We start from the raw sequence: 20,243 nt of genomic DNA, 5'->3' as shown, positions 1-20,243 counted from the left end.
GCATCTAGAGTCCGACACAGATCATGGATACCATCCCATTTACTTAAGAAGATATTCACTACGTCCTTGTTGCATTCTTTCTCCTCCCCACAAAAGATGAGTGGTTTTGTGTTTGTCAATAGCTTGTCCACCTTGGTCTGGATGAGAATAAGGAAAGAAGCGGGATCAAAGCCTTGATCTGGCATGCCAAGGGTAGGGTTTATAGGTACAATACCTGATAGATCCCCAGGTTGCTCACATGTAGGACCCTTGGCTTGCTGATGCAGATATTGCAGTGCCAAATCAAACAGTTTTGTGGAATTTCAATGACAAACATGCGTGATTGTACTGACCTAAATTCTTGCAAATCAAGCACCTCGATGTTATCTTTCATGCTTCCGGCCATGCAAGCACCCTTCGTGAGAGTAACCAGTAGCAAGGCAACAAGAGGTGCAACGGCTGCGGGGGACACTCAAAATCAAATCTATGATGCATATCAATATCTGAATCCATAGTGTAGTGTGGTGTTGACAGTAAAGAAAGGAATACCTTGGATCAAGCCACCTTGTAAAACTGTTTCCAAATATGTGTAGTAAGCGTCAATGAGCAATCGCCAATATGAAGGTTGAGAGACCATGCCCAAACCAATTTGCAAAAGCAAAATAACCCATCATAAGTAAATCGATACCAATATTGACTTCAAAATCCCTCCAAATTTACTTGTCAAAGTATTTGAAAGCCATAATAGCTTCAACTGGTTGAACTTATTGGCCAAGATTGAATCTTGTTGGAAAGGGTGTTGTCCACAAAATGAGCAATCTCTAATACACCAACCCAAAGTTAACAATATTAATCCTTGTACTCCATTGTGCCTTAATGACCATTTGATTACTCTGATCAATTCTCAGATCATCACTTTTTCAATTCTTTTGAGCTACTAAATTTTTTTTTGGTGTATCTATCAATAAGGCTGAATAGAAGACCTTGATTCACCCCTGATCGGATTGCAATGGATCCCAATTTTGCAAGGCTGCTTTTTGTAAAAGCCAAGGTTGAGTTCCATGGGAGCCAACCCTTGGCTGCTAAGACTCAAAAATCAATTTTGAGATGGCCCTTGGGTGTGAGTCCAAGGCCTCTCAATTGTGATGACTTGCTACAGAGAGACAGTTTGATGAGGGAGAGATGGTGAATGCTACATGCCTCAACATGGTGTGCTCATGAAGCAAGACATGGGCCAAAGGTAGGTGCACAGCCATTGAGAGAGTGAGAGAGAGAAATTTTGTGCAGGTTGCCACCCTTGGCGTGTAAGTGGCCTTGTGCACACCCCTTATCGTCTCCTTCCTCGCCTATTTCCTCCATGGCCTACTCTTTGCATGCATGCAAGAAAATGCCCCAATTAGGATTTCCACCACTACTCTAAAACCAATTTAAGATGAAGAGAGAGTTGGGAACTGTATGCTCCACCCATTCTACCTCAAATGTAAAGGCAATGGTAGGGCCAATGGGGCATGGCCCTAGGATTAGCATGCGTTTTAGGGGTCTCTAGGCCAAAGGCTACATAGAGAGAGAGGTTGGGAGTAGAAGAGCATGCTTTAGTTACCATTTTCCTTTCATTGGTATCAGAGCTCAAGCCTCTCGTTGTCTCTCGCCTTCAGAAAGGAGAAAGGAAATGGTGGAGTTGAGCTTTGGATTCTAGTGGGCATGGGGGATGTGGAGAATACAAGAAGATGTTGGAGCTGTAGAATTCTTGGTCTCGCTCTTTGGTTGTAGAATTACATGAAACGAAAGGCAAGGAGAAGACTAGCAAAAATTTCTTGCATGCATGCATGCACTTGAGGCATGGTCGTGAAGAAGCTTGATTGAGGGGAGGAGATGATGGCCATGATAACAAAGTTTTAAACACACAAAGGTTCAAACTCGAACCTCCACAAGATGGCAAGCAGATAGCCATGATGAATTTTGCCTAGAGATGGGGAGTAAAAGACATCTCTACAACAACCTTAGAACAAGTTTGCAAAGGGCGTGGGGTCTCTTTCTCTCTTGCACGGGTCATTGCACACACCTCCATCACTACACATTGAATTTTTTAAATTTATGTTTCATGTTTTTTTTTGGGCGTCCTACATTGGGTACCATCCCAAAGTAGGGGCCTTGGCCCATGGCCATGTGGTTGCTATGCATGCAATGGATGCACCTTTGCCACTCAAGCAATCCCTAAGGCCATATCACGGGGTTCCATTCTAGCAATTTCACAATCGTGTTGAAAGAAAGACAACCGCGGTTCAAGGACCACTACCATCAAGCTCCCTTCTTCACAGTAGCTGAATGCCATACACTTTGGCAAAACAAAAAAGTGCAAAGATGATTTTGAGCTCGTTACATTTAAGACATCTTGCATGGGCAAACCATAATTTTGTGCCCACAACCTAAAGAATCAACAATATTTAAAATGAGCAAGCTCAAAAAGAGGGACAAAATGCATCGCGCCTTTGATAACATCTAGTTGGATTCTTGATGCATAGATAAATGCAAAGCCATAGACTTTGAAAGCTTGTGTGCATAATTCTCTGCATGCAAACCACAAGGGAAACGATTCAAGCCATGGTAATCATGGAGACAAATCAAGGATGCTCCTGGAGTAACGCAAGCACATGCAATACTCAGAGAGGGTTTTTTAGAGTCAGTATGCAGGTTAAATTTAAAGTTTTAAATTCTAAACTTACTGAATCTTGTAGAATTCTCCATAATACAAGCTATACAAGAAAAAGTTGTTTCTATTAAGCAAGGTTTTGACATCAAACAAATCTTGATAGATAAGTTTCCTAAGATATTTGCTCTTAACATTGGAGCTCTAAGTTGTTCATTGTTACTATGGAACAAGGCTCAATTAAACTCCAAAGTGATCTCTTGATAGCCAATCAAGGCTCAACAACTGAACATAAACAGACAAAAAAGTTTTTACCACCTCACATTCAAGGTACATTGCAATATTTGTATTTTCTTTGCAATTATAATGTTTCAAGAGCCAATATATCATTAAAAGGCATTGTAAACAAGGCACCTCTGCTTACAATATGGCTCTCATGGCTTTGCCCTTGAAAGTTTATCATGCATGGCATGTGGCAACTCAAAAGGCTATGAGCACAAAAGCTGGATAGGTTTTCATTATTGAGGTCATTCTCTAAAGCTCTCTAAAGCAAAGGATAAATTTTACAAATATCGCTTGCTTGCTTTCAAAATTTGTATATGCTACATACATACTTGCAGTCTTTGCAAGTGTATATGCACATTCATCGAATGGTTGCCAACATGAACCAAGCCAAGGGGCAAGGTACCTAGGACACATTTTAGGTGTATCAAAAAATAGCCACGACTATGAGCTGACTACAAAAGTTTTGAATGTTGTTAACCTTTAAATTGAAACCAATCATAACATGAAAAGAAAAGTGCTTTGCCATATCAAGAACCAAGGCTTCTACCCCATGTCCATGCCCTGCTCAAGATCTATAACAGGGCACCAAGGGCTATGGGGGAAATCAACATTCTTGGGACACACGTTTTACAGAAAACAAAGTCGAATTGTACTTCAATTTCTTACATCAGTTCTTGATAATGCAAGGCACTTAAGCGTATCGATTAAAGATATAGAGGTAGATACTGCGTTGTAGCCAAGGGATTATCAACTCTATTTATGCTAAGTTGCATGTGCAAGGCATGCTAGTAAAGTGGACTTCATTCCACGTACTCAAGCAGTTTTACGCTTCTGCTATGACAACAAAAACTTTGTCAAGGACATCATTGCCACCTAATGATTGGTTATTCTCTTGATATTTGAAAAGCTGGATTCAAATTAAGGTGGTCTTTGTTGCACTAGAATTGCTGGATTACTTCACTATCTGTAAGATCGTGTTTGTCTCCAATAGTTTTTATTCTCCTGTTGAAGATGTTCTACGTTTACCCATAGCTTTAACTTTTCACTCAATAGCAATTTCAGCAAGTATATTTGATTGTTCTTTTTGTATATGATTGCATTTGCAGGCATTACATATATATCATTGGTTCTATGCACACGGTGCATGCACTACAAATGATGATTTGATTTTGTAGCAGACAAGCATGGTATGTCTATCAAGTGAGCATCTTTCTCTCAATATGCACATATTTTTGTTTAAAAGATCGAATTGTGAATAATATTCCACCTTGAGAGGATTTCCTACCTAGTCTATAGAATCAATTGTGTCTATAAAAGTGGCATTTTTTTTTACGTATGGCCCCACTTGTGATTGACACATCACTTTATAAGTGTTTTTGCTCACTTATTGGACTCTTCATACTTGTTCTTTCAACGAAAGAAGCTCTCAACTACCAAAGGGTAGTAGATAAGATCATTCTACCAATCTGCTTACAAACAATATTGGTAGCAAGGTAAAACTATGATGGTACCCATCTACCTAGTGGTTTAAGCAGTATCCTCTGGGAATCTGACCAAGGATTTTGGGTTGCCAACAAGCTAAAACCAAGGGTTCTTGGACAACATAAAACCAAAGGTGTCTTTTAGGTTGTGCAACAGTGTTGTACATTTTTTCTTGATGCGAGTGACATAGTCATGCATGGCTACAAGGTAGTACTTATGAGAAGGGTTAGAGATTAGTGTACGTAGTACCTCTTTTGATAATTTTTCCTTGTCCATGTTAATTTTCCTATGATAAAATTAAGGATCCACCATTTAGTGGTCACCTCTTTTACGACGGTCATAGACCCACATGGTAGGGATCGATTTTGGCACATGTTGTTCGAGACATAAGGTGTACAACATGGTCTAGGAACTCAAGGAGTTTGGTTTAGCCAGTGTGGAGCCTTCTTTCCTAACAATGTGTTGCAACAAATTCCCTATGTGTGCTGATGAAATCCTTTTATTTGATCACTACCAGTGGAAACACTTTCAATGGCTAGAAATTGTCGGGTATCTACTAGTAAGACTTGTTCATGTCACAAGTACTATTAACAACACTAATGAATGATTGTTTTTGCTTTTTAGGCTACAATATTACACACATAGAAAGGCTATGTCATGTCAATGAAAATGTTCAATTATTTGTACCTAGATGTGGTTTATGTTCACATTCTGTTATGGTTTAAATGTTTTAGCAAGACTATCTAGTAATTGTTTCTTATAGCCGATTTTGGCTAAAGTTCTAGATGGGGAGTATTTAGTTCTTTTACAAGATCTCTTTACATATATTCCCTCATGTTTCATGTATGCTATGAGAATAAACTAAGCCATGCGCATTGGCAAGCACTCAACACTCCAATCATGAAAATGCAAGCTCAAATAAGTTTTGCTAATGCATGCACAGTAGGTGTTATGGACCCTAGTATTTATCAACAACATATCTACACTGTCATGAAAATTCACGCATTTGATAACCTATATAAATGTTTAGTCACAACAAGTGAAGTATCTTTATGGATTTTATTGTGTGTCTACCAACCACTGTATGAAATCATGATTCAGTATGAGTGATTGTAGATAGGTTGGCTAAAATTTGTAAATTTATTTTAACCATGTCTCCCATCAAAACTCCAAGATTTTCCAACGTGGTTTGTAGCCAATTTGTATAGATTAAATGGATTTCCCAACAACATTGTGAGTATGTGTAATCCCATGTTTAATACTCCCTCCTCGAGAGCTATTTTTACGGTTGAAAACACAACTCAATATCAGTACTGTAGCTCATCCATAGATGGATGGGCACACAAAATGCCAGAGGATGTGCTATGCTCATACATTAGCAAGAAGCAATCTAGTTGGAAAGATTATCTCCCTATTTTGGTTGCAACTGAGACAATTCAACAATTCGAGGACTTTATCCAAGATCATATGGATATGCTAACAGCGGCTCATTGAAATGTTTGGGAAGCCTAATATAGATACAAGAACCATGCTAATGAGAAAAATTGGCACGTCACTTTCATGGAAAGTTGAGAAGCGATATTCTTATGTGTTTTAAAACCTTCAAAAAGCCTAAAAACCGATCATTCACTTAGTTACTTCTTAGGATTTGTAACCCATTCAAGATACTCAAGCCATGTAGATGGTGGGAACAATCCCTAGGCTAGAATTCTGACTGGTGACTGAACTGGTAATTATCAAGCTAATTACTATAGTAATTTCACAGTGGGCAATCAATCAGAGACCCAATTTGGCACCTATAAATAGGGGCCATTACTTCATTTGAAAGGGGGAATGACTTATATATGTCTTGAGAGGTCTTGAGGAGTGACACACTATTGTACTATGCTCTTGTACTCTTTTGCCTATAAGCTCAGAGAAATACTTTGGGTCATAATGTACTTTGTTCTAGTTGTACTAATGTAAATATAATACAGTCTTAGTTTCAATCTAATCGTCATTTCCATTTCAGTTATATTTCCATTTCCATTTTAGTATTAATGTATTTGTCTAATCTGTTGTCTGAATCCTCCGTGTTTGAACTGACTTATAAACTAACTCTAACCCAACCTAGAATAGCTACCTAAAGAGACCAGCACATTCCATTTTGGCGATCACGATGGTTTGAACTGAATTTCTCTTGCAATGAATCACTCTCTCAGTTGGGGTTTTAGAGTTTGAGTTTATCGTGACAAATTCCAGAGAGCGACATAGGAGGACTTTCAGGAGACTTTTTGGAGTTCAAGATCAAGTCTTTGATACTAACACAGATTATGGATATGATATGAGTAAATCCAAAAGACATCAAACCACATCAGGTGATAGGTGTTGTGAGTCACCTACGTCTTGGAGACCAGCTCAGAGTATAGTACAGAATGGAGAAGCAATGCATAAGAATGTTGATGAATATTTTCTTCAAAAGTGGGTTGATTTCTTATCACAATCATTTTGGAAATGCAAGTATTGCCATTCCAGATGTCATTCAAAGTACCATTGTTCAATCAAATACACTAATTGTCGATCATTTCAATGACATCATGCTTGTTCATACAAAGATTTTCTAGCAATATTGGGAGTTGTCAAGGAATGGTGGCAAAAAACTTTGATTTAAAATATTCAACTAGGAAAGAGGTGTGATCATTGTTAGAAGAAAGGTCACAAGGTTTCTAATGTTGAGGATTGCCCATACTTAATTCTTCAAACTTTGGCGGATATTGAGACACAAGTTTTGAACGAGTTGGATAAAGATATTCAGATCCAAATGGAATTCTCCATATCATCCAAATCTTCATGTGAATCATTTATTGATTTTGAATCTGAGCAACAGAGTTAGCATGATCCAAAGAATTTTCATCAGCAGTTATGAATGATGGAGATGAATATTCCACAGTTAGATGAGACTCACCCTCCTTTATTTGATATCATATCTGATCTTACTTTGGGAAAGGAATATGTCACTAGTGAGGGATTGGACTAGTCTCCAATTTGATTTCAGTCCAGTAGGTCTGATGTCAACCAGGAGGAAGTATGATGGTTTTGAAGGCATTACAAGGATCACAACACTAGAAGCCTGTCCCTCGTATTGTATGATGCAGGATGCACCAGTTCCACAGGTGAGGGTACTTTTCGAGCAGATGGAGATACTCATTATAGAAGAGGTGATGGTGTTCCATAAGGGAGAGGATGTACTCATCATGGAGAGGGAGAGGGTGCAAGACCAATGCAATAGGGAAGATGATTGTGAGGATGATTGTGATCAAGGGCTATTCAAAGAAACTCAACTACTTGAGGGATTGATGGACATGAGAACAAGTAACCAGTGTGAGAACCAACATTAGGCCTTGGAAAACCAGTAACAAGCTCAAAGTATCTTAATAACTAATCAGAACAAAGCAGTGATGAAGGGAAAATTGCGGGTAACAGAATGCTTCTCAATGCTATCAGACCAAATGAATTCAAATAGTGACGAGCTCTACCAGAAATGACTGGAGTATAAACCATTAAACTGTTGATAACCAAAAAGTTCAATTTTAGATATGGTCAATGGTCTGAACTGGTTTTATGACATACATTGAGATTCAAGGAAGGCTTTGAATATGTCATATAATAGACCAATGGAGCTAAGGGTAATGGAGTCCCATCAAAAGAAACAAGTAGACTAGCTGGGAATGATTTTAGTTCAGGCATTAGTGAAGTTTGAAACATTCAACGGCCAAGAGCTAGATATAAATGACCAAATCAATAAGAGAATCTCATTAGTAATAAATGACAAAGACCGACCATTGCATGAATGACACGTCATTGACGATGCGCATAAACTCGAGGAAGAAAAGGAGTGGAGCATTGCGTATAACTGTGAGAAGAGTGCACAATCCTTCACTTTACCCACAGAGCCTTCACAACAACCTTCTTCTTCGCTCACACCTTCTCCATCAATTGTGGTTTCTATTTTACCAAAAACCCTGATGTGCTCCTGTTTTTATTCAACATCAACAAGTGAGTACTCTCTTTCCACACAAGATTGTTCACACCACTCGTGTATGGGCATATAGAAACAAAAAATATCAAAAAATATGCAGACAACCATGATGAGATGATTGCACAAACAAAAGCACTCTTGACTTCAGTGGCAGAAATATCATGCTCAATGCCTCACCATAAGATTGGTAAGTATGTGTTCGGCAGTAGAAAGAACAAGAGCTTATCAAAATGTGGAGTTCAGAGGTCGTGGTGGTGCAAAAATTATCCAATTGGTGGTGAATACTTTCAATCTAGGTAAGGGGACAACTAAAATTCATGGTAGGATAGAAGAAGTGACAACAGTGAGAGAGCCATCTCTTGTGCTCCACCTGCCATTTGCTACTCAGCCCACACTATGAAACCCTGATGAGGTCAGTAAGTTCTTGAAAGAGGATGCATCAACTAAAAAGAAGTGCAAAATAGGAGGTTAGGCAATTCCAGGGCTGCATTGGAATGTAAACCTGTGTAAAAATGCATCGATGAAGCTATCAATTTCAAGAACAACCTGGCCTATGTCTCTAACAAGTTATTTAGTATGCTACTGGCAAGATTTATGAATCCTAAGGCTGAGATCAATATAAGTCATTTTTTGTGCAGCAGCATCATGCAACAAACAACAAAATTCAAGACACAAAACTTGTTCAAGGCATGGTATGGTTGACAATTCCTTTACTGGACTACTTGCATACCAGCGCGTGTCAATGTTGAGAAGGTATAGAAAAAGATGGTTGGTAAAGCCACTAGAAAGAAGTGAACCAGACACTTGGGAACTTTAGAAGAGCTTGAGATGGAGAAAAATCCAACATGAAATGGGAAAGAGGTGGCAACGATTGGATCCAAGAGACCAGTAGCTAAGACAGAGACAAGCCCCCATTTGAGAAGAAGAGGAAAATAACGGCCTTCCTGTAATAGATCCAGGCAAGAGTGCACACTATAGATAAGAGGCAGTCTACAGATCCTCCAATAGAGAATTTCATTGCCTTGGTCACTAATCCAGAGAACACAATGGCCACAAATAAAGCCAGTAGAAAGAACAACGAAGGTGGACTCGTAAGTACAACGTAGAGTTAGATAGTTACATACCAGACTGCCTGGAAGAATAATGTGTTTGCTAGCACATCTGAAGCTCAAACTAAGGTAGTAGAGCATACATCAACTCAATTGATTTGACTGGAATTCTGAATAGCGGATGCACTGGTAATTACCAAGCTAGTTATTGTAGTAATTGCATAGTGAATAGTTAGTCAGAAACCCAATCGTCGCGACATCTATAAATAGGGGTCGTTATGTCATTGTGCCTATAAGCTCAGAGCAATCCTTTGGGTCATAATGTACTTTGTTTCAATTGTACTGATATGAATATAATCCAGTTCCAATTTTAGTATATGTGTCATTTTCATTTCAGTTACTATTTCCATTTCCATTTCAGTATCAATGTGTTTGTATAATCTATTGTTTAAAGTTTGCCTGTCTAAACTTAACTAAGCACTATATAGGGACAACAATGTCATCAATTAAGATGTTCTTGTTGATTTCATTGAACCTTCCACTCAACCGCATGACCCTAATCATATTCTTAACTATCATGGTATATTTCAAGTAGGAAAACATTAGTGTTCCTGAGAACAAATACACCACTTTTGTTTTCAAGGGGAAAACGCTTCTCTAAGGGGGGAGTAATGTAAGGGAAATCACGGTCCTACGCTAAGCATGCGGTTCAGGGTCTCTAGGCCAAGCGCTATATAGAGAGAGGTTGGGAAGCATGCATTAGTTACCATTGTCCTTTCAGTGGTAACATATGTAAGGCCAAAGGTAGCCGAGCCAAGCATGGGCCCGGAGAGAGCTAAGCACGTGGGCTTGATCACTCTTGGCCTTACATCCAAGCGGGGAGTAATGTAAGGACAAGGGTAAGACTAGTGGGTGGCACGAACCCTAGGCAAGGCTAGCTAGACATGCAAGTTCAGGGAGTTCCTAAAAGTGGGCTACATGCCTATAAAAGGATATGGTAGGGAGGAGACGAACATGTCGTAGTCCCCTCTGATCTTTCATATGACCTTTGTACAATTGAAAAGAAGGCCCTTAGTCGGGGGAAAAACCATGTGCAAACACAATCATTAGCCATTGAATCGGATTGAAAGCTCCAAACGGTGGGTGAATGATGACTACTTACTTTAGAAGGAATTATACATGAGGGATCAAGCATCCTATCAACCTTGCTTTTTGACAAGAATTGTGTACTACACATAATTTGTTGGTGATATATGTTTTCAGTACCAATCGTAATTCTTAAATTACTTTTGTACTCACAACATGTTTAGAGAATGTAAAACCTATATATTAGAAAAAGTGTGTGCAAAGAATTAAACCATACGCCTTTGAAAATCCAAGTAATGAGTTAAATCCTTAGTTGTGTTAAAGAGAGGCCATTGACTTTAGGTTTCTACCCAAGCTTATTTCCTAGGTTGATTGAGCTACTTTTGAAAATCCAAGTAGTTAAATCCTTAACCGTGCTAGAGAGGGTCCATTGACCCAAGTTTAGGTTTCTGCTTATGTCCTAGGGTACTCCTCTCCAAACCTCAATTGTTGACATTGAGTTGTGCAATGACAACCCCTTAATCCCACCCCCTCATACCCAGCTGAGTTGAAGTTGAGGCTTGCTAGATATGGGCACAATATGAGCATGGATTTTTTTACTTGTTCAAAAAGCCTTAGAGGAGAAGCACGACAAGTCGTTCATCTCTTAGTGTTTGACATGTGTGCTTAAGAGGAGTTTTAAACATATAAGATATAAAGGAAACCGTTTAATTTTTTTGGGGGGGGGGGGGGGGGGGGCTTCACTTTAATAATTGCCTCCACAGGTTTCAAACATTTTGGGTTTTGTTATCACTTTTTTTTAATTATGCTTAAAATGGAAACAAAGTTTTTAGAAAAGAATGTTTTTCATTAGTCTTCTTTAGTTTATCCTTTGAAAAACTAAAATGAGTACTTCCTTTAACTTTAAGGCTCCTTCAAAAAAGATATTCAAAATTTTGATCATGTGTTTTATAAATGTGAGGTTTGGATGAAATAGAGTCACATTCATAGTAATAGCATGCTAATTACAATGCTAATTTCTCAATGGAAATCGGCTATAAGTGTCGACGAAAATGAGTACATGAGTGGTCCTAAATAGCACAGAGGAGGTAGCATCTTCTTACCTCATGCACAACAACTTAGAACAACTTATTCTAAGAGCCAAACTTGAATTTGCATATTTAGGGGGTTTTGATTCATGCCTACATGTCTCCTAGATATGATTTATGCACTAGAAATGCTCCACATGGAGTGACCTATGACCAAGGTCTTTTTTTGGTAATGCTACAAATGCCATATGCCACTTAGGATGCCCAATAGACTAGAGACATGTTCCATGGTGACTCTAGGACAAAGCCCATGAACCTTATAATAAATATATTTTTATTTTTTATAAATGTTACAATGTTGTTCATTAACAGTTATCATAAAATTCAAAAATTATAGTAATCATATTTTTTTATGAACTTAAATCTTTTCTCTCCCTTCGATATCTCAAATTTGTGAGATTTTACAAAGATGATATGTTGTTTAAAAAAGGTTTTTGGGAAGGCTATATGTTTTAACATGCCTACATGATCTTTCAAGATCTGCCCTATCAGTTTAGTCGACTTATAAGTATGTTTCAACTTGTCAATGTTCCCTTGTGTACCGAGTCCATAAGGTCAAATCCACCATGCATGGTCGGGTTGACACATCTGTGTGTGTGTGTGTGTGTGTGTGTGTGTGTGTGTGTACACACACATATACATATACATATATAAAGGACAAGAACAAAGATAAACACACACAAACATACTCTTTGTTTTGAAGGAAGAGAGAGAGAGAGAGAGAGAGAGAGAGAGAGAGAGAGAGAGATAAATGTCTATAAAAGGCTACATCTATGTTGGATATAATCTCATAAATGATGAGGGAAAGTAAGAAAAAATCAAAATAGCATTATAACAAACTGCTAAAGTTTTTTGACATATGCTAGATAGAAATTCTCCCATCATCATCCCATGATCCTTTTCATAATGTGGCCAAGAGTTGCACCATTGAGGTATCCAACAACAACTCTTTGATGTTTTGCAGTAGTGGCTTTGATTTCTTGTGATGCGGGCTTCTCTATCGTGATCATCATGGTTAAAGTCTTCGTGTTTGGTAGAGTGCAATGGCTTTATCCAATGTAACTCCAAGTCATGGTCTATCCAATGGCTGATAGGGTGCCTTTGCTTCTATTGACATATGCTTTTCTATAAAGTTTCATCTATAATGGATTTTCATTTCTCTTTGTATAGGTTCTCTTGGATAGACTACTCTCTTGTCTCATAAGAGGGCTATGCGACATCTTTCGATCTCTAAAAAGGGAGAGTCCAAGGCATCTCTAGCCCTCATATTCCATGGCATGAGGGAAGGGTCCAGGGCCCTCCTGGAAGAGTCAATCAAACCTCCCCAAAATATTTAGTATACTATGCATCCACATACGTAATGCTCCTTGGTATGAAGCTCATGGCCACAAAGCTTACATATTCAGTCATGTGATGGAATGGTTTTCCATCTGCCTACCTTTATTAGTAGGGCATAACAAGGTGCAAATTTGGTAATGGCATTTCACATGTCACGAGTAAGGTGTGCATCCATATATTGTGAGTTTTGCACACAAAAAAATAAAAAGATAATTGCACAAAAACTCCATCTTTCACCCTAAAGGGAGTGGTGGCCATAAGTATGTGGTTTCTATCTCAATCCTAAAGATGTTAGCCTTGATAACTATATTTCGTTATTATTTACTAAGGATAAGTGTGGGGCAACTCAAAGTGTAACTGAACGATGAGATGGCAGTCAATGTCCAATCCATGCAAACTCATCATTGTAGTCAACTAGGAATACCCTAAGCACTAAAGGGCACGGGCCATTTAATGAAGCCCAAGCGATGGGATCCACGGCAGCGAAGCGAGGACACGGAGATCGAGACGCACGCAGCCGTAGGATGTCGGGGTAAACTAAGACACGAAAAAATAAACTTGGACAAACAGGGGGGGCTGTCCAAGTTTATTTATCATTATATGGTTTGCCCATATGTCAACTTCCCCGTCGCGGGGGTAGCGATTAGTGCATTGGGCTCTCATGGTGGTGACGAGGGTTCGAGTCTCCATGCCCGCGATGGGCGCCCATTTTTTACCACCCTCAATCCTCCTCAAGATCCCCCCTTTCAACCTGCACCGCCGATCCCATTTCTTTCTACCCGTGCCCTTTAGTGCTCTGGTAGGAATACCAATGCTCCTTGTTTCCCTTTGTGTTAGTTTTCTAAAAGAGATCATTGTGAGCTTAGAATATCTTTGCTAAGGGAGTTCCCAAAAAGCTAAGAGCTCGGAAGAGAGTTGTTCATGTTGAGTGTGTGTGTGTGTGTGAGTGAGAGAGAGAGAGAGAGAGAGAGAGAGAGAGGGGTGTTCACCAATATTTTCAAACTCGATATGTTGAAAATTGCATAGATATAAGAGAAATGTAGCATGTTTGTAAGTAAGACCCAAGATTCTTGCATATAGTATGACCAAGAGAATCCATAAGAGGCTCTACACACGTAAACTTTTGACATACGATGCCTTTGACGATCACATTAGAACCTATCGCATACATTAAAGCTTAATTGTCCCTTGAGTGCAAACACAAGGACCATGCGTAACATAATCTAATATGGCAATAAGATGCCATTGACAACAATCAAAGATCAGTAGGTCTCCGAAACAACTTTTTCACAAAGGCATTAATTAATTAGTTTGGGGGGGGGGGGGGGGGGGGGGGGGGGGGGGGGGGGGGGGGGGGGGGGGGGGGCATATTTGTTTTTTTTAGTGCTTAAGGGAGGCCTAAGGGCACGCAAGGCGTATAGCCTAGTGGTTTAGCTTGAGTTTCACATATTGGGGCAATCACAATCTAAACCATCAATTAGAATTGCGAGTTTCACATATGGGGCCCTTTGGACACACATAATGAGGGCCTTACAAGTGCATGAGGACCATTTGCCATAGGTATCGCATGAATGATGCAATCGTTTTTTGTTGCTATATCTTGGATTAAAATGGAGTCAATGGAAAGCCCTCCCTTTTCCTCCCCCCCTCCAAAAACCAATTAATGCATTTGTGAAAAAGTCGTTTTGGCTGCCTACTGGCTAAACCACTAGGCTATACGCCTTGCGTGCCCTTAGGCCTCCCTTAAGAACTAAAAAAAACAAATATGCCCCCCCCCCTCTTCCCTTTCCTTTCTATCTCCCCCCCCCCCCCCCCAAAAAAAACTAATTAATTAATGCCTTTCTGAAAAAGTTGTTTCGGGGACCTACTGCCTCTACTCTTTTTGTTTTTCATTAGATAGAATCTCCACAAGATCCCTTAGGATCTCCAATTAGCATGTCCATGCACGTCACCATCTAAAACCAACCTTAATGAGTAACATTTGAACTCATTACGTACATACTAAAAAACTCAAGCTAAACCACTAGGCTATAAGCCTTGCGTGCCCGTTGGCCTCCCTTAAGCACTAAAAAAAACAAATAAGCCCCCTTCCCCCCCCCCCCCCAAAACTAATTAATTAATGCCTTTGTGAAAAAGTTGTTTGGGACCTGATGAGTGATGAGGAGCCACACTTCTACTTTCAATGTATTTTGTTTCAACAACCTCAACAAATGATGAAAATAACCCAAGTATAGAGCTAGTGGGTCTACATTTTGACTTTATAAGGGCATGGTCACGCGAGGCTTAGTTATCTATAAGCCTCGACATGCTTAACGATGGCAGGTACGGCAACTCAGAACGTGACGAGAAAGCATAAGTAGTGAGAGAGAGGTTGAGGCGCAATGAGGAGAGAGAAACAAAGGGCGCACTGACAAGCTATCGGCATAGTTTTTCAACTATGCTGAAAATGGAATAGTAAGCTTACTAAGCCGGTGGCCTACTGCAAAAAGCTGCGCAGCATCAGATTCTGTCGGCCTAGCTTACAAAAAACTAAGCCTCGCGTGACCATAGCCTAAGAAATAAAGTTTGCCATGGACATGGAAGTAGGTCTGTGTGTGCAAACAAGGTAGACAAATCATATTTCCTTGGACGGTTCCCAATGAGGCCTAAGGGATTTTATAACATGGTATCATGTCCCAAACACGTTAGCCCATTTTTCAATGGTGGGCGAGGAACTACCACGAGCATGGAAGATGGGATCAAGGGCCACAATCAATTTAGGATCTCCAACATCAATTGGGCATCGTAGATCTTGTCACAAAAAGTAAACTCGGCTGTAAAAGTAAACTTAGGTACTTTTTGCAATGCGATACATTAGCATGTAAAAAATGAAGGAATACACTTACATTCCAACGAAGACGTGCATGGGCGGCATGGTTAGGGCACATTTCTCTCATCCCCCAAGCCGTGAGTTCAATGGTGGGGGGGTGGGAGAAGGGGGTGGGAGGGGGGCTAAGTAACCTTGGGTATCCGAGTTTATTTTGCTTGAGATTACGGTGCTCAATCATCCTGCCATAGATCCCATTCCCTCCATGCTTGTGGTATATACAACTAAGGAGGAACTAGGGATATACTATTGTTTGTACATACTATGTACAAACAATACTGAAAAGAGACGATAGTAATTGGTGGAAGAGAAACCGCTAAGATTGTGCCAAATTTGGGTAAGCTTAGATCCCCATTACAATATGGCATTGCGAGCTTGCTACTCGTAGGTAATGGTGATGCCTCTGGTGTGTATTAGCTTAGAGCCCACTTCTTATAGAATGATGTGGCTGGGTACTTGGGAAGAGCATTGGTGCACTTTGTAAACTCCCGTAGATTTAGGGATCCAAGCAGAGCACCCACCTTCATAAGAGAAGCTTCACACGCTAGGGAGCAAGGCTGATTTTGACAATGTCTAATGTTTTGTAGACTTGCTCCTGGTGAGAAATATTCACTATTGAGATGTTCATCAGGAGGGGTAGGGCTTAGATGACACAAGTAAACTTTGCCGTGCCTGAATGCCCACTAAGCTTGCAATGCTCATTGATGGGCTTGCCTATGCCCTTCCCAAAGAGCTCCATATACCTTTCCCTCATTTTTATTTCCTTTTTAATTTTCAAGAAAAAAAAATACACGTGTTGCAATTTCAAGTGCAAGTGTAGTCTTGCCAAGTTTTCAAGGTAGTTTCAAAGTTTATGATAGCCCCTCCTTGTTTTTTTCTTTAAAATGTGACGTGTTTAGATTTCAACGATACTTTATAGTTGTCAATTTTAAGAGAGTCGTCTCAATACCCAGTTTAGAATGGGAAGCCTGTGAGGCATTGCTGCGAATGTGCGTGTAAGTCAAGAACACACTCCCTCCCCTTCTCTCTCTCTCTCTCTCTCTCTCACACACACACACACACACACACAGCCCACACATGCATGCAGAAAATTGCGACGCCCACTTCTTGTAAAGGCGCGTCTCTCTCTCTCTCTCTCTCTCACACACACACACACACACACACACACACACACACACACACACACAGCGAATCGTCTAATTTTGTGCAACCATTCGGTCAAGTAAAGCCCCCGCCTCTGTAAAGTTCAAGAAGCTCATGTAAAGCGATCATATGGGCAAGCTGTAACAAGCTTGCATTAATGCGAGGATATGCAGAGTTTAACGCCTGTGGAATACTTTGGCACTCCAGTTTTTGATGCTTCCCCTAACAGCATCGTTGATGAGGTTATTATTATCCTTCCTTCCCTCCTTCAATTTGTTTCTCTTCATGAAAGAAGACTTGGGCCATCGTTCTCCGATCTGTTCTTTCTGTCAAACTTGAAAAGCTTGTCATGAGCATGTCTATGTGTTCTCTTGATCGGATTTTTCATTGTATGGCCTCACAGTGCGGGCTTTGGGAGACTTCTTCCAGGGCCTTTGTTATGTATGGAGCTGTTGGTTCATCTTGATTAGCTTTTACTAATCTCAATTCATTTTCTTATTAAAAGAAAGAAAAGATTATGATTTTTTAGCAAAAGAAAGGGAAGATTATCGGTAGCCTGGTGGGAAAATGGTCTCACATTGTTTGCTTGGGAAAATTCCTGGTAACTTGGAAATAATCTACCACAATGGTCTCACATTGTCAGCTCCAGAAAATTCTTGCTAAAATAGCTGTGCCAATCTCGAGTGCATTGTACTAAGGACTCATTTCAAGGTTGCATACACAGGTTTGAAGTACGAGTTGTACATACTAGGACATATAGTAGTAGGGGAGACACTTTTACTCACAATAGGGGTGCCATATAGATTTATTCCCTACTTAAGCGATACATACCTTTCTGGTTGAATAACTTGTATGGTAGGTGAAGGCTAGCTTTTCCCCGAGTAAAGTTCTCAAGGAAGTTGGAGATTTACTGAGATTGTGCAGTGGAGTATTTCAATAAGAGGATTTTGCTTTCACTCTTCAAACAGAAATGAATTCTGTTTTGAATAATTGGTCAACAAGAGCAAATAGCATTTGCTTTAAGGTTTTATGTATCAATGGTGGGCATACTATAACTTGTCCTATAATGATGGCTAAGGACTAGAAATGGATATATTGAAAGTGTCAATTATAAGCATGGATAAACAACACTGATGATACCTATAGCTCCATCCAAGTGGCATAGGCTGCAGCTGCAAGAACTACAATTGAAGTGAGTAAATACATAGTGCAAATAGCCTCTTGGCCCTTGGGTTTCATATCAATTCAAGGATTATTGAATTTTTCTTGACTTTGTGTTTGTAGTGTCAAGGGCTTTTTGAGAACACGTTTTAGATAATTATGGTTTCTATTTCGTACAGGGTCTCCATCTCATGGTTTTCTAACTCAAAGTTTGAAGTGAAGATCACCCGATAACTGGGCTACATTTCTTTTTTGGATGTGGTCCCAATGGTGATAGGGTTAGATGACAAGTGGAAGTGCCATGGGAGCATCTCATAAAATTTAGGAAACTACTATTTTGGGCCATGAAATATGTTCGTCATTAGCTCTGGAATGACAAGAGGAGCATTTTATTACTCTACCGCCAAGTCAACTGAGCAACCGGTTGAGATATTTTTAGACCGGAAGGTGCAAAACGGGAAAACCATGCATGAGTGCCATTTGGCATATTTTTGGGCACTTTCCAGCTTGAGAGAGAGAGAAGCCTTGAAATTAAACGTGGGGCTCCATTTTCAGCCGTATGGTGGATTGTGCAGGTATCAAAGTTACCGTGTGCTTGTGTTACGTTTGTGACTTAACTACATTACAATACTTACTCATTGATGCATATATGCGAAGTGCCATGCCAAGGAGGACCCCTGCCCTTGGATGGTCACACCCCTTCGCCCAAGAGACGTGCCTCTTCGCCAAAAGCCACACTCCTTCGACGACTGGTCACACCCCTTCGCTCTACGGGTGCGACTCTTTGCCCAATGGTTGTAGCTCTTCGTCGAAAGGATGTGTCTTTACGTTTAAAGTCGCGTCACTTCACCATGAGACGTGTCTTTTCATTTATGTCTCTTCGTCTCCTATATAAGGAGCCCTTGTATCACACTATCTATCAATCAATCAAACACAGAGTCTTCTGAGTCTTTCTTTGAGTTCAGTTCAATTTCTTAAGTCTTAATTATGAGTTAAGTACTTAATAAAGGATTAGTACCTAGAATCCTCACAGTGGTATCAAAGCAAATTTTTTCCCGGGACTCGAAGGTTGTGAACCTTTCACTCTCGCCGCTACCCTCTCCCCCCCCCTTCCCGGAGTTGCATGGAAGCAAACGAACGATGGACAAAATACAATCCAGCATGAGGTAATCTTCTCTTCTACGTATACATAAGTCAAGCAGAAGACAAAAGAAAGAGATGGGTGCTATGGCATACTGGCTGCACTCCTGGCATGCACTTCTCTGATGGGATGCACCCCTTGCGTTTCAATCTTCCATGCGTTGGAGCTTCCGGCCTCGCATACTTGGCGATGATGGGTGGCACCCCTTGAGAGTCCCAGCCCTGGCAGATGCACTTGTTGGTAACACGCACTATCGCTGCCTCTCTGGAGCGTTTCGAATTCTTTTGCGCAGCCAACGTTGTCATTTTTACGCTGATGGTCAAATTCTAAGGCCTTTAATAAATTGGCTGGCCACTTTAAATTTGGGCCAGGACCAATTTAACTCTTAATGTGCAAAGGCTTCAAGATTTAAAAAATAAACCAAAAGGCCAGCAGCATAAGTAACTGATGGCGCAACCCACGAATTGAGACTCTCCTCTCTCTCTCCCGCATGGTGGATTTCCTCTTCCAGCGCTGGCAATTTGCTTGCATCGGCTTTACGCACGCGATGGATGGCGATCAATTCTGGATTCCCGTGCCTTATCTCTCGTACATAGACGAGATTCCCGACGCAATTTTGCCAGCGCACCTGCTCTCGGCACCCGAGGCAATCATTATTTCCGATACTCCAGAGCCCGAACAATTGGCCCGCACCAGCACCAGAGGTCATTATTACTCTCTAGAACCTGTTCCTGAACCCTCCCTGCACCTGTTCCTGCGCCACAAGTTGTCGGTTCAGCAGGAATATTTATTTTACATCACCCACCGCCACGAGACACAGTTCCAGACTTGGGTGGTGTGGCATATTTTTCTCACCTGCAACTCTCAGCACCTTCAGCATTACGAGTTTATCCTTGGGCGCTACCCCCATCTTGCCTACTCACTGGCAGAGTGCAGAGTGAACGTTGTCAACAATATTAT

At 40.4% G+C, this 20,243-nt stretch overlaps 1 protein-coding gene across 2 annotated transcripts in view; it reads left to right on the top strand.

Annotated features, from left to right (window-relative positions):
• Positions 1-16,796: 16,796 nt before the first annotated feature.
• Positions 16,797-20,243, top strand: part of LOC147423260 (Plasma-membrane choline transporter family protein) — a 64,757-nt gene continuing 61,310 nt past the window's right edge. For both annotated transcript variants that reach the window (XM_086501152.1, XM_086501153.1), the window contains exon 1: positions 16,797-17,223. In XM_086501152.1, the coding sequence (XP_086357278.1) occupies positions 17,149-17,223 (75 nt within the window). In that variant the 5' untranslated portion in view covers positions 16,797-17,148. The remainder of the gene's footprint in view (positions 17,224-20,243) is intronic.

The sequence above is a fragment of the Adiantum capillus-veneris genome, chromosome 26, assembly GCF_014529385.1.
Source record: "Adiantum capillus-veneris isolate H3 chromosome 26, ASM1452938v2, whole genome shotgun sequence".
NCBI classification, from domain to species: Eukaryota; Viridiplantae; Streptophyta; class Polypodiopsida; order Polypodiales; family Pteridaceae; genus Adiantum; species Adiantum capillus-veneris.
The sequence above is the reverse complement of the archived record's forward strand: the minus strand, read 5'-3'. Positions and strand labels throughout refer to the sequence as shown.